We start from the raw sequence: 12297 nt of genomic DNA, 5'->3' as shown, positions 1-12297 counted from the left end.
ATACATATGATGATGCTTTTCATGGATGTGGGAAATTACATGATTTGAGCTGATAAGTGTGCGATGTTTGTGTATGATAAATGGTAGCATGTAAATGATGTGTTGATGTCTTGGTTGTGGTTGATTTGGTTGTATGTATATGCTTGAATTGGTGTTATGTTATGTGGTGTAGGTGTGTGCATTTAAGGGTGACAAAATGGCTTGGTAAATAGCCTTATTTTTGTCTACACGAGTAGACACACAGGCGTGTGTCTAGGCCGTGTGTGACACACAGCTTGCCCCATTAGCGTGTGTTATGGCCGTGTGTCCCGTGCACCTTAATTGTTGCAAAACAGAATGCTCAGGTTGAGCACATGGGCAGAGACACGGGCGTGTGTCTCAGCCGTGTGGATGGCACAGCCTCAAGCACGGGTGTGTGCCCTCGACGTGTGAAGTCTGCACCTATTTTATGAAAAATCGTAAAATTTAAATCGACCACATGGCCTAGCACATGGGCGTGTGACTTGGCCGTATGTCTTCAATTTGATCTTGGGTGACAAATAGAGAGTTACACGAGGTTGGGACACGGGCGTGTGTGACCACACGGCCTGCCCACACGGGCGTGTCCCATATCCACACGAGCGTGTGACCCCTATTTAGTGTAAAATTTTTTAAAGTTCTCAGTTTAGTCTCGAACCACTTCCAATGCATGTTTTAGGCCTCGTAGGCTCGTTTTAGGGACGATATGAATGTATGTGAAAAGATTTAAATTTGGATGGAAATTTACGTCTCGGTTTTGTATGATTGTTTGTGTATAAGTTCGGTAATACCTCGTACCCTATTCCGGCATTGAATATGGATAAGGGATGTTACATTAAAAGCTTAATTCACAATTTGGCTCTTGAAGTATACTTGTTTTTCTACTTTGATACTTTAGCTTTTTTTGTCCTAATTTGGTACCTAAAGTACACTCACTTCCCAATCTAGTATCTAAAGTATGCCTCTGTTATATTTTTTTAGTCCATTTTTTCACAAATATTAAAAAAAAATTCTTATAACTAATCACAAAACGCCTCATGGTACCTTTATGTAAAAAAATATTTTCTTTTATTAAATATATATACATATTAAAAATATAAAAAATGTATTAAAAATTAGATATATATATAATCTAGAAAAAATACAATTTATTAAAAAATTATAAAAAAAGTTCACAAAAAATACGATAATTGGAAAGAAGTTAGTTGAAACTAATAATATTATTTTAAAAAAAGTAAAAAAATTGTAAAAATTATTAAAAAATTGTAAATATATATTTTTAAGAAAGGTTTAAAATAATTTTTTATAAAATTCTAAAATATATAATTCTAAAATTCTAAAAAAAGCATTTAAATTTCAAGTTTTGTTTTTTGCAATTACTTGAAATTTAAATAGTATGTTTATAACATTTTTCAATTTTTATATATTATTTTGACTTTTAAATTTATAATTATATATTTTAGAATTTTATAAAAAAATATTTTTAAACTTTTTAAATATTTTTATATATATTATAGATGGTTTTTACATTTTTAATCAATATAATATATAATACTAAAAAATTTAAAAAAAAGGACATATGACATGTTCTAATACCGCTATGTGACTAGTCAACAGTTAATCAATAATTTTTTAATATTATATTTTTTATTTTTTAATTTAAATTTAATATTTTTATTTTAAATAAACTTAATTGTTATACGACTTTTTCATTAGCCAAAACATGCCACATGACGCTTTTTAATTGGCCAAAGTTGCCTAATAATATTTTTAAACATCTATTAAAAAATGAACCAAAAATAGAAAAAATTGATACTTTAGATACCAAATTAAGACAAAAAAAAATTGGATATCAAAATGAAAGAATGGATATACTTCAAGAGATTTAGGGCTAAATCGTGAATTAAGCCTATGTTAAAACCCGTTACATTTTACAGTTTTTTTTCCTTTGAAAACCAATAATCATGCTGCACACCATTTAGCTAAACCGGCGCAGGATTGGGATGAAACTGTTTACTTTGGTTTTGATTACCCAGAGGCATTACATGACTTTGTAATAAGGGAGGATGCTTAATAGAAATGCCATACTACTTTCAAGAAAATGTTTGGTCAAAGACCCTAGACTTAGTATAGTTGATCCTATACTAACATGTTGTAGTTGGAAAACACACGCCTTTCAGATGGTAATTAAAATAAAAGTTGCCTCACTAATAAATGTTTATGCAAGAGCTGCTCCAGAATCTTATTAAGAAGAGACATAACCCATGCTGCTGCCTAAAACAATACTATGGCATATCAAGTATCAACTATAACAAACTAACCAGATGTTTTGTCCCCTCCGAAACCCGACTCCAGATATCCTGTTTGTTGGAGATGACTAACATCACCCCAGGATTTTATGGTCCATTCCTTATCACACAAGTGAAATATGTTTACAGATGTATTAAGCACCTTTCCTCCAGACTTCCCATTTGGGCAAGCACGCTTGTAGAGGGATCTAATGACACCACCATGGGAAACCACAACAACTCGCTCTCCTATCACAGAGAAAAGCAACAATTCAGATATTTGAACCCAAAATTAGTCCAGGTGATGTTATAAGGTAATACAGGGCAATCTAAAGGCAAATAAGAAAATAAAGTTGTTCAAAGATATATGGTTCAGATATTTACAGCAAAAACACCTGGTTATTATAGAATGCACTGAAGTTTCAAAGCGTATTAAAAATACACAAATAATAACAACAAACTGTCCATAAACCATACACCTATGATTCAAGGGTTACCCTTTGACAAATGATCCGGCATACCTTTATGCTTGTTGCCAATTCTCTGCAATGAAGATGTGCAGCGCTGAAAGAGGTGGTCTAGGCTTTCTCCACCACCCTGAATATTAACTGAATCAGATTAGGCACCTAAACATAATATAAATCAAGGAAGGGAGAGGATGGTAGTCACAAAATCAAGAAAACAAAAAGTAGATTCAATTTGATCCATTCCATCCTTAGCGTGTTATTGAAAACTAAGGCCTTCTGTCTTGACCAGAAGTTGTGATGTTTAACTTGAGACTTATATGTTATAGATCCATGCTTCAAATGATGATTGTTACTTAAACATAATTCACCAAATTATATTCAATATTATAAAAGCCAAAGCCAGAAATTGTCTCGCTAACATGTAGCTGATTTAAATAGAGAACATGTGCTAATTTTAACAAAGCCAGAGCAACAACTTCCTTTCAAGATTCAGAAATGTTGTCTTTCAAGTTAAAATCAATCCCAACTTACTGGTATATCTTGATCTGTTCTGTGTGATAAAAAGGCCTTGTGAGCTTTGGGACTAAGTTTGGCTGCTTCACGAAATACAAGGCCTTGTAGTTCCCCTAAATTCCGCTCCCTTAGGTCTGGATCTGTTATAACCTGGTTTGCATCCAATGAAAAAGATTAAAAAAAAAACTCGACATAGAATGCCAAACTCTTACAAGCTATAGACAACTTCTATTTCATGAAAAACTTGAAACACAGAATTCTAAACCACTGCCTTTACAACAGTAAAACATATATTTTAACATATCTAACTCCAATAGTCATTGCTTTGAGATTCATACCTCTAACCCACCACACTTAGCTGCAATTGTCTCAGCTGTCACAAGGGCTCGCTTTAAATCAGATGAATATACAGCGGATATCTTAGGCTCTTTTGATAAACGATCAGCCACCTACAAGTGAGAGGCAGGGGACAAAGAATGAGCTTACAGCATTAACATCAGTGAATATATGTCATGTGAGCAAAAAGATATATTGTAAGTAACATACTAAAGCTGCTTGCTGTTTCCCAGCTTCATTTAATTCCACATCCAGGTGCCCCTATCACAAGATAAATTAAACTAATCAGAGTAGAAATATACACTGATACTTCAGACAGGGCATCCATTCAAAAAGAGGAAGGATCAACATGTATAAGAGGTAAACTAAAACGATTCGGTAACCTGATTTTGTTCAGCATCTTGCATTCTATCATACGAATTTCATTATACAGATACCGATAAGAAACTATCTGTGTTTTTTAAGTGCTAGATATCTTATACACTTCGTCTATCCATATAAAATATAACCGGGTTAGGCTCCTATGAAGCAGCTAAATACCTTTAATTTTCTTTCCTGCTTGATCAAATGCCGAAATCCCCAAATTTTAGTACCACAAAAAATGTGCAACATTTACTTCATATTCAGAATCTCAAAACAAAGTACCATTAATCAGTTATGAATCGAAAATGAATCGAACTTGAAAACATGATTAAAATAAGTACATCAATTGGCTTTTATGGCTAATCCCAAATTCCAAAATATAATAAAAATGAATAAATATATTTCTCAACAAATTGTAATCTTTTTGGAGAAATCGAAACCTGAATTCTTCCATCAGCATTCCACTCCGTTTCTCCATGTCGCACCACCACAATCTCAGCATAAGATCCACCCATGCACCTGTAAATGTAATTTAACATAAATTTATTAAACCCAAAAAAAAAAGAAAAAGGAAGAGCTTCGTTTCTTTAGATCCCAATTTGAGAAGGATGAGTGAGTTTACCTGGAGCTGGAGAAAGACATTGAAAGCGAATGGGGCGGGTTGAGAAGGCGAGTTGAGTGGCGAGTTAAGGCAAAGCTTTGTTTGAGTAAGAGAGTTTTTACAGTTGCAGGAAATTTCAAGCAAACTGCAATCTTAACTGACCTTGTCGAGAAACGTGGAAAATGAAGGCAAACAGGTGAAGCCCACTGGGTGCGCACTGCGCTCATCTTTCAAATCCCATTCTTTTGGGTTTTGCTACGAATGATATGACATCCTTTTAACGTTGATATAAACTCCGTAATTGTTGGTAAAAATAGATGAGAATTCAAACCGAAAATTCTTTACGGGAGCAAAAAGCCAAGAGAAAAGTCATAAGGATTTTTAATTAATATCATACCGTTTCTGAAATTAGATTAAGGTTTAGAGTTGAGTGAGATTTAGGATTTAATTTTTAGAGTTTATGATTTAAGACTTAGGAATAATTTTAGGGTTAAATATTAAAATTGTAGTTGAATTTTTATACAATTTGTGATGTGCACCATTTTTGTTAAATTATATGGAAATTGCTAAATATTAAAAAATTAAAAAAAATTTAAATTATTTTTATCTAGATTTAAACTTAAAAGAGTTTCTTATTCTCCTAAAAAAAATCTACTGGTAAAAGTAATTTAAATTTATTCATATTTTTATACAAATTTATTTGTATTTTTGGAGTTTATACATATAAATATAATATAATGCACGACCAAATAACTTAAACATAAGTAGAGACGAATTTAGAGTTTCATCCTTTGTCAACAATGTGATTGTATCATTGGAATTTATTTTATATTTTTTTGTGCATATTACAAATTGAGGGATAGATGACAACAAACTTGAATCCTAATTTTTGGAGTCACATCAAGGGTTTAACAATTACGCTTGTGCGGTTGCCTATGGGTAAATATTTCGATATGTACCTATATTTTTTTTATTATACTTACATGTTTTAATTTTAAGTAACGTTCACTTTTTTTTCTTAAATTTTTTTATGCCATATCGCAATTCATCTGATATTTTAATTTATCATGAACCTTTGACATATTAAACTGTAAAAAAAAATTATTTGAATTTATTATATTTAAAAATTAAGATAATTTGAAGGCTGCTCTTGTAGCACAGTCTTTTTTTCTCATTGGGCTTTTTGGTTTTTGTTCATAATTTTACGAGTTGATTTTTTTTTACAAGTGGGTGACAATAGAAGATGAGTTAGGAAATCTCAATGTCATTGATGGAGAAGAGGAACTATTACAATTCTAAGGTAGTGTAGAAGCAATAGAGGATGAGTAACAGTCCGATTTTTAGTGTTGTCGAAAAATGATGGTTTCAAAATTTTATTTCTAGACAAATAAATCTGTAAATATTTATAGAGTTATTATATAGGTGAATTGAATTTTTGACAAATAATTTTACTGAAAGTGTTAATCAAAATACAGAGTTATTATATATGTCTACATGTGACTTATTTTTTTATAGTATTGCCTGGCCATCTAATAAATTAGAGGCCTTGTCACTTACAAATGAATTAGATAGTTAGATGGTAAAGGACGTAATAATGATAGCTTAAAAATAGAAGAGTGGCTGTGTGCATGAAATTCAATTGGGTGACCGATCAATGGGAGTAGAAATTCTTTTTTTTTTCTTTTCTGTTCTTCTTTAATTTTGGGTGGAAAAAAGGAGCTACCTTTTCATCTTTCATTCTTATTTGATAGAAGAAGAGAGGGGAGGCCGAATGCTGGGTGAAGAGAGCGCGAGTGGGAGATGGAAGTTGCCTTGGAGATTTTCCGTTAGGTGAGTTCTTGAATTCAAATTTTCAAATTTTTATTTGTTTTAAATGTTTAAAGTTTGTTGATGTGGGTTGGAAGTGTTGGAGCTATACCTTAGGTAAATTAGTTGATAAATGAAGTTGATGTTATACAACTAGCTGTTGGGTTGTGTATAATGTTGAAAAATGCTCAAAAATGATACGAAGCATCAAGTTACTTCATTAAGAGATATCCAACAAATGTACATCTGTTCAAACTTATAGAGCTCATGCTAACTAATCTAACAGACTAAACTAACTAACTAACTAACTAACTAACTAACTAACAATTAACCTCTTTCTCAACACTCCCCCTCAAGTTGAGGGGTGATATAAATCCTTAACCCCCAACTTAGATACTAAATATTCATGTTGCTTGATTCCAAGGGCTTTAGTCATCAAATCAGCTAGCTGTTCAGTTGTTCCAACATGCTGCATTTGTATCAAGCCTTCTCCAATCTGATCCCGTACAAAATGACAATCAATCTCTATATGCTTGGTGCGTTCATGAAAGACAGGATTTGCTCAATTTGCAATGCTGCCCGACTATCTGAAAGAAGAATAGACTTGTCAAGCTGAGTAGGACAAATCTCTTTTAGTAGATCACTCATCCATACAGTCTCTGCTACTGCTGCTACCATGCTTCTATATTCAGCCTCTGCTGATGATCGAAAAACCATTGTCTGTTTCTTTGATTTCCATGAAACAAGTGAATCTCTGATTTTAACACAAAATCCAGTGACAGACTGTCTAGAAATGGGACAAGAAGCCTAATCTGAATCATAAAAAACAACAAGCTGCAGTTTACTATTAGCAGATAACAAAATGCCTCGTCCAGGATTCTTTTTTATGTAACGAACCACCCGAAAAGCAGCCTCCAAGTGGGATTTCTTTGGTTTATGCATGAACTGGCTTAAATGTTGAACCGCAAACATAATGTCAGGTCGTGTATCGGTTAGATATAGTAATCTGCCCAGGAGCCGCTGATATACTGTAACATTACTAATTACTTCATCTCCATCAGTCTTTATTTGGGCAGATTCATCATATTCTATTGAGGTGAGCTTCTGATTCTGTTCAAGAAGCGTGTTTACTGGTTTTGCTTCTCCCAATCCCATGTCAGCTATTAAATCTAACGCGTACTTGCGTTGATTTAGGACAATCCTTTCACTTGAACTCAACACTTCTATACCAAGAAAATATTTTAAGGTGCCTAAATTTTTCATCTTAAAATTCTGATGCAAGACCTGTTTCAGCTCATTTATCATGTCAATATTGCTTCTAATAATAAGTAGATCATCGACATACACAAGTAATACAACTATATTACCCCCTTATCGTTTTGAAAATAAAGAGTAATCATATTTGCTTTGTGTATAACCCCTTCGTAACAACACCTCAGTGAGTTTTAAGTTCCATTGTCTCGAAGCTTGCTTTAAACCATATAAAGATTTGAGCAGACGACATACCTTACGCTCCCCTTGTGTGTGAAAACCATCCGGAATGTCTATATAAACTGTTTCACACAAACCCCCTTATAAAAAGGCATTATAGACGTCCATTTAGAAGAGAGGCCAAGCATGGATTGTAGCAAGAGCAACAACAGTCCGGACAGTGACATGTTTGACAATAGGGGAAAAGGTCTCTTGAAAGTCAATTCCAGCTTGTTGATTGTAGCCTTTACCGACCAGACGAGCCTTAAAATGTTCAACGGTGCCATCCGAATTATAATTCACCTTATAGACCCATTTGCAGCCAATGGGAACGACACTAACAGGTAAAGAAACCACCTCCTACGTACTATTGGCTTCCAAAGCCCAAATCTCTTGTTGCATGGCATCGACCCACTGGGGATCCAATATAGCTTCAACATAGGTTTGGGGTTCAATTAATGTAGAAATAGTTGCTGTAAAGTGTTGTGTATGAATAGGCAAATGTAAGGCAGAATAAATAGAAGAAATGGGATAAGAACCTACTACAAGAGAGGTAGAAGGTTGGTTGGAGCAGACGTAATCTCTCATCCAAGCAAGCGTCTTGATAGCTCGTGTGGGACGACGGAGTGGGGGAAAAGAAGCATCATAAGCGGAATCGGGTGCAATGGGTGAAAGGGTAGAAGAAGGAGCAAACATAACGGATGATGGGGAAGGAATAGAAATGGCAGGCAAAGGCTCTAGATGAAGAAAGGTAGAATCATCAGGTGCTGTAGGAAAGGACAAAAAATGATTGGTAGAAAAGGCAAAAGGAAATATATTTTCATGAAAGACAACATCACGATTAACAAATAAGGTTTTGGTTTCAAGATTGAACAATATGTAACCTTTCTGAACAAGTGAGTATCCCATAAACACAGACGGAATAGCCGTAGGAGAAAATTTACCACGATAATTTGGGGTAGTAGCATAGCAGAGACAACTAAAAACTCGTAAATGAGAAAGGTTTGGAGGTTTACAATACAAAATTTCAAAAAGACTTCCAATGTAATAAAGGAGTGGGAAGCCGATTTATCAGGAAACAAGCAGTTAACACACATTCGCCCCAAAATTTATTAGGCATATGAGAATGAAACTTAAGTGACCGAGCAACATTAAGTAAATGTCTATGTTTGCGTTCAGTGACTCTATTTTGCTGAGGAGTGTGAACACATGAACTTTGATGTATAACCCCAAATGTAGTGAAAAACTCAGTGCATTCGGCTTTAAAAAACTCATAGCCATTATCATTTCGAACAATTTTAATGGTAGTAGAAAACTAATTTTTTACCAAGGCAAAAAACTGTTTAAGACATACAAGGGAATCACTTTTAAATCGTAGCAAATACACCAAGTCATTCGTGAGTATCATCAACAAGAGTTAAAAAATATCGATGGCCATTATGAGTAGAAACATGATAAGGCCCCCATAAATCGATATGAATAAGAGAAAAAATAGTGTCAACACGAGATGTACTTATTGAAAATGAAAGTCGAGGTTGTTTAGCAAGAGGACACACAGGACACTGTGAGATACTATCACTATTTGCAACCGTACAGGGAAGATTAGACACATTGTTCAACCTTGAAATCGAAACATGGTCAACTCTGGCATGCCAAAGAAATGACGGCTCGACAGAAGCAGCCGAAGCAACAGATGGAGATGGAACCACACTATGCAGTCGATACGACTCTAGGATGTAAAGACCACCTCGTGCTTTACCAATCCCCCTTATTCTTCCACTGGAGAGGTCCTGCATAAGACAAAAATGAGGGTAAAATGAGACAACACAGTTCAGGTCATTAGTAAGTTTAGAAACCGAAAGAAGATTGTAGTGGAAATTTGGAATATAGAGAGCTTTGGTGAGGTGAAGGTCAAGTTAAATGGTGCAGGTGCCAACATGAGTAAAGGAAACAGAAGAACCATTTGGAAGTTGAACACAAGGTAAGTTCGATTCACATGCAACAGGAGATTCTAAAAATTGGAAATCAAAAAGCATGTGGTCAGTGGCTCTAGTATCCAAAATCCAATTGTGACCAGCATCAACCATACCTGCCAAATTTTTGACAGTTTCAACAGTAGGCTCCTTGTTTAACAGACTTAAAACCTAATGATATTGTGCTTCAGTGAACATAGGTGCTTGTCTAATAGTAGGTGTTTCCATATTCACAGGTACACCATTTGCATTTGTAGGAGCATTAACAGATGCATTGTTCACCACAGATCCACCATTGTTGGCCTTTTTCTTGGTAAATTTAAAATTGGCAGGATAACCAATTATCCGACAGCAGTTTTCTCTTTTGTGTCCTTTAATTTTGCAATGGTCACAAGTTCCTGTGAAACGCTTCTTTTGTACCATGCTGGCCGAGTGAAAGGAAATAGGATCAGGCCCAACACTGCTAGAGTTATGGTGCCGTTGGGACTCCTCTTACATAAGCATTGAATAAGCATGATTGAAAGACGGTAATGCACTCATTAATAGAATTTGACTACGTACTGCATTATACGTTTCATTCAAACCCATTAGAAATTGAAATAATCACTGCTGTTGAATACGTTCAATGTTTTGTCTAGATTGAGCATATCCGCATGAAGGAGAAGACATGAGGATATCATATTCATCCTACAACGTACGCAACTTGGTAAAATATACAGAAACAGAGGTAGTACGTTGCAAATGTGAGGAAATTTCTCGATGCAAAAAAAAAAGATTCGAGAACTTTCAACCTTGTTGAATCTTTCACCAAGATTGCTCCACATTACCGATGCACTAGACGCAAAAATAATTCCGGCCAAAAGCTCTTTACTAATGATATTCAAGATCCATGATAGAACAATGGCATTACATCGTTCCCACTGATAACCCAACTCATCTAGTATTGAATCTTTAGTGCAAGTTCCATCGACAAACCCCAATTTATTTTTGGCTAGTAGTACAATCTTCATGGTGCGATTCCATGCACTGTAATTCTCAGCTCCGAGCAATTGATGCGATACTAGCAAGGTACCGGGAGTATCTGAAGGATGCAGGTAAAAATGATGATTAAAATCAATGACAGACTCAGAAGGAGTCACCATTTTTCAGAATTTCTGACGTTAGAGAAGAAAACCGACAAGAATGATGCCGGAAGCCAAAAAAAATGAGCCCTAGGAAAGCAACAAGACTCTGCCCTAATACTTTGTTTGGGCCTATAAAACCCAATCAAGAATAACTACAACAATTTTCTAGCCCCAAAAAAAAACCAAGATCAATCTTGCAAACCGGAACTGAGGCGTCTAGAAGCAGTTCTTTGAGCAACTGTGAATAGCTGACAAAACGATGATCAGAGATTGCCAGAATAACGACGATTACCAAGCTCTGATACCATGTTGAAAAATGCTCAAAAATAATACGAAGCATCGAGTTACTTTATTAAGAGATATCCAACAAATGTACATCTATTCAAACTTATAGAGCTCATGCTAACTAATCTAACAGACTAAACTAACTAACTAACAATTAACCTCTTTCTCAACATATAAAATAACATGTTTGGAGTAAAGTACATGCTGAATTTTTTATGCATGTTGAGGAGTATTAAAATGAGCTTTAAGATAGTTCATTATGAGTTTCAAGGTGTTGTCCAAAAATTCAGATTTAATGCTATTCAAATATTAATAATTAAATTTCACTAAAAAATATTAATGGTTAAGTATGACTCTTATTTTAGTTGATAAATAATCTTTCAATTAAACTTTGTTTATTTGTTTCAATTAAACTCTGATTAGTCTAAATTATTTTATTATTATTTGACCTATGAATTTAGCCTATAAATAGACTCTTTAATAACCTTGAACATACACCCATTAGATATTAGAACTCATAACACTTTTAGAGAATTTGTGTTTACGTTTTGAAGGTTCTTTGTTTTCGGGTTTTCAAAGTTTAGTTTTTATCTCAATCTTTTGTACTCTTTATTATTTTGCCATTATAGTAAAATTATATTTGCCCGTGGTTTTTTATTCTCTTTGGAAGGAGTTTTTCACATTTAATTTATGAGTTCAATTTCTCAATTTCTTCCACTAGTTTTACTTATTTGTTGCTTAATCGGGTTGATCCCCAACAAGCAGTATCAGAGCTAGTTCAATTTTTATATATCAGCTCGTTCAGAGATGGCAACAATAAAATTTGAAATTGAGAAGTTCAATGCTATCACAAATTTCAATCTATGGCAAGTTAGGATGATGAAATTCTAGTTCAAACCGACCTGAAAACGGTTGTTATCGAGAAAAAAGCCTGAGAATCTAAATCAAGCAGAATGGGAATATCTTGATGAAAAGGCTTTGTCTGCGATCCAGTTGTGCCTTGTGAATACTGTATTGTAGGAGGTATTGATAGAGAAGACCTCATCCGCCTTG

The 12297-nt window shown here is 34.4% G+C and overlaps 2 protein-coding genes across 5 annotated transcripts; both read right to left on the bottom strand.

The window, feature by feature from the left end:
- Positions 1–2089: 2089 nt before the first annotated feature.
- Positions 2090–4908, bottom strand: LOC107897819 (phosphoglycerate mutase-like protein 4). Of its 2 annotated transcripts, XM_016823405.2 has the most exons (8): positions 4749–4866; positions 4608–4613; positions 4426–4504; positions 3833–3883; positions 3625–3735; positions 3305–3436; positions 2828–2903; positions 2090–2555 (listed from the first exon to the last, which is right to left on the bottom strand). In XM_016823405.2, the coding sequence occupies exons 1-8, from the start codon at positions 4811–4813 to the stop codon at positions 2335–2337; spliced, it is 741 nt and encodes a 246-aa protein (XP_016678894.1). In that variant the 5' UTR covers positions 4814–4866; the 3' UTR covers positions 2090–2334. The 2 variants fall into 2 exon arrangements, with proteins under 2 accessions (XP_016678894.1, XP_016678886.1); XM_016823397.2 differs by having other exon boundaries at positions 4608–4908.
- A 1743-nt stretch (positions 4909–6651) lies between these two features.
- On the bottom strand, positions 6652–11302 carry LOC121209898 (uncharacterized). 3 transcript variants are annotated; one of them, XM_041081795.1, is made up of 2 exons: positions 10627–11302; positions 6652–9652 (listed from the first exon to the last, which is right to left on the bottom strand). In XM_041081795.1, exons 1-2 carry the CDS (start codon positions 10975–10977, stop codon positions 9254–9256), a joined length of 750 nt encoding a protein of 249 aa, XP_040937729.1. In that variant the 5' UTR covers positions 10978–11302; the 3' UTR covers positions 6652–9253. The 3 variants fall into 3 exon arrangements, 1 of the variants encoding a protein (XP_040937729.1); XR_005905063.1 differs by having other exon boundaries at positions 9376–9652; positions 9952–11302; XR_005905064.1 differs by having other exon boundaries at positions 9376–9652; positions 10397–11302.
- Positions 11303–12297: the final 995 nt, after the last annotated feature.

This window comes from Gossypium hirsutum, chromosome A11 (assembly GCF_007990345.1).
Source record: "Gossypium hirsutum isolate 1008001.06 chromosome A11, Gossypium_hirsutum_v2.1, whole genome shotgun sequence".
Classification (NCBI taxonomy): domain Eukaryota; kingdom Viridiplantae; phylum Streptophyta; class Magnoliopsida; order Malvales; family Malvaceae; genus Gossypium; species Gossypium hirsutum.
Note: the sequence above shows the minus strand (reverse complement) of the source record. Positions and strands in the feature narration are given on the sequence as shown.

Bases quoted from the DNA above. Each gene is read 5' to 3' on its own strand.
- LOC107897819 (XM_016823397.2), bottom strand. From the start codon at position 4,813: ATGAGCGCAGTGCGCACCCAGTGGGCTTCACCTGTTTGCCTTCATTTT. The intron at 4,505-4,607 runs GTAAACTCACTC...TTACATTTACAG, and splicing joins ATGTCTTTCTCCAGCTCCAG to GTGCATGGGTGGATCTTATG. The intron at 2,904-3,304 runs GTAAGTTGGGAT...GTTAATATTCAG, and splicing joins GAACAGATCAAGATATACCA to GGTGGTGGAGAAAGCCTAGA.
- LOC121209898 (XM_041081795.1), bottom strand. From the start codon at position 10,977: ATGGTGACTCCTTCTGAGTCTGTCATTGATTTTAATCATCATTTTTAC. The intron at 9,653-10,626 runs GTTGAAAGTTCT...TGTCTTATGCAG, and splicing joins TTGGTGAAAGATTCAACAAG to GACCTCTCCAGTGGAAGAAT.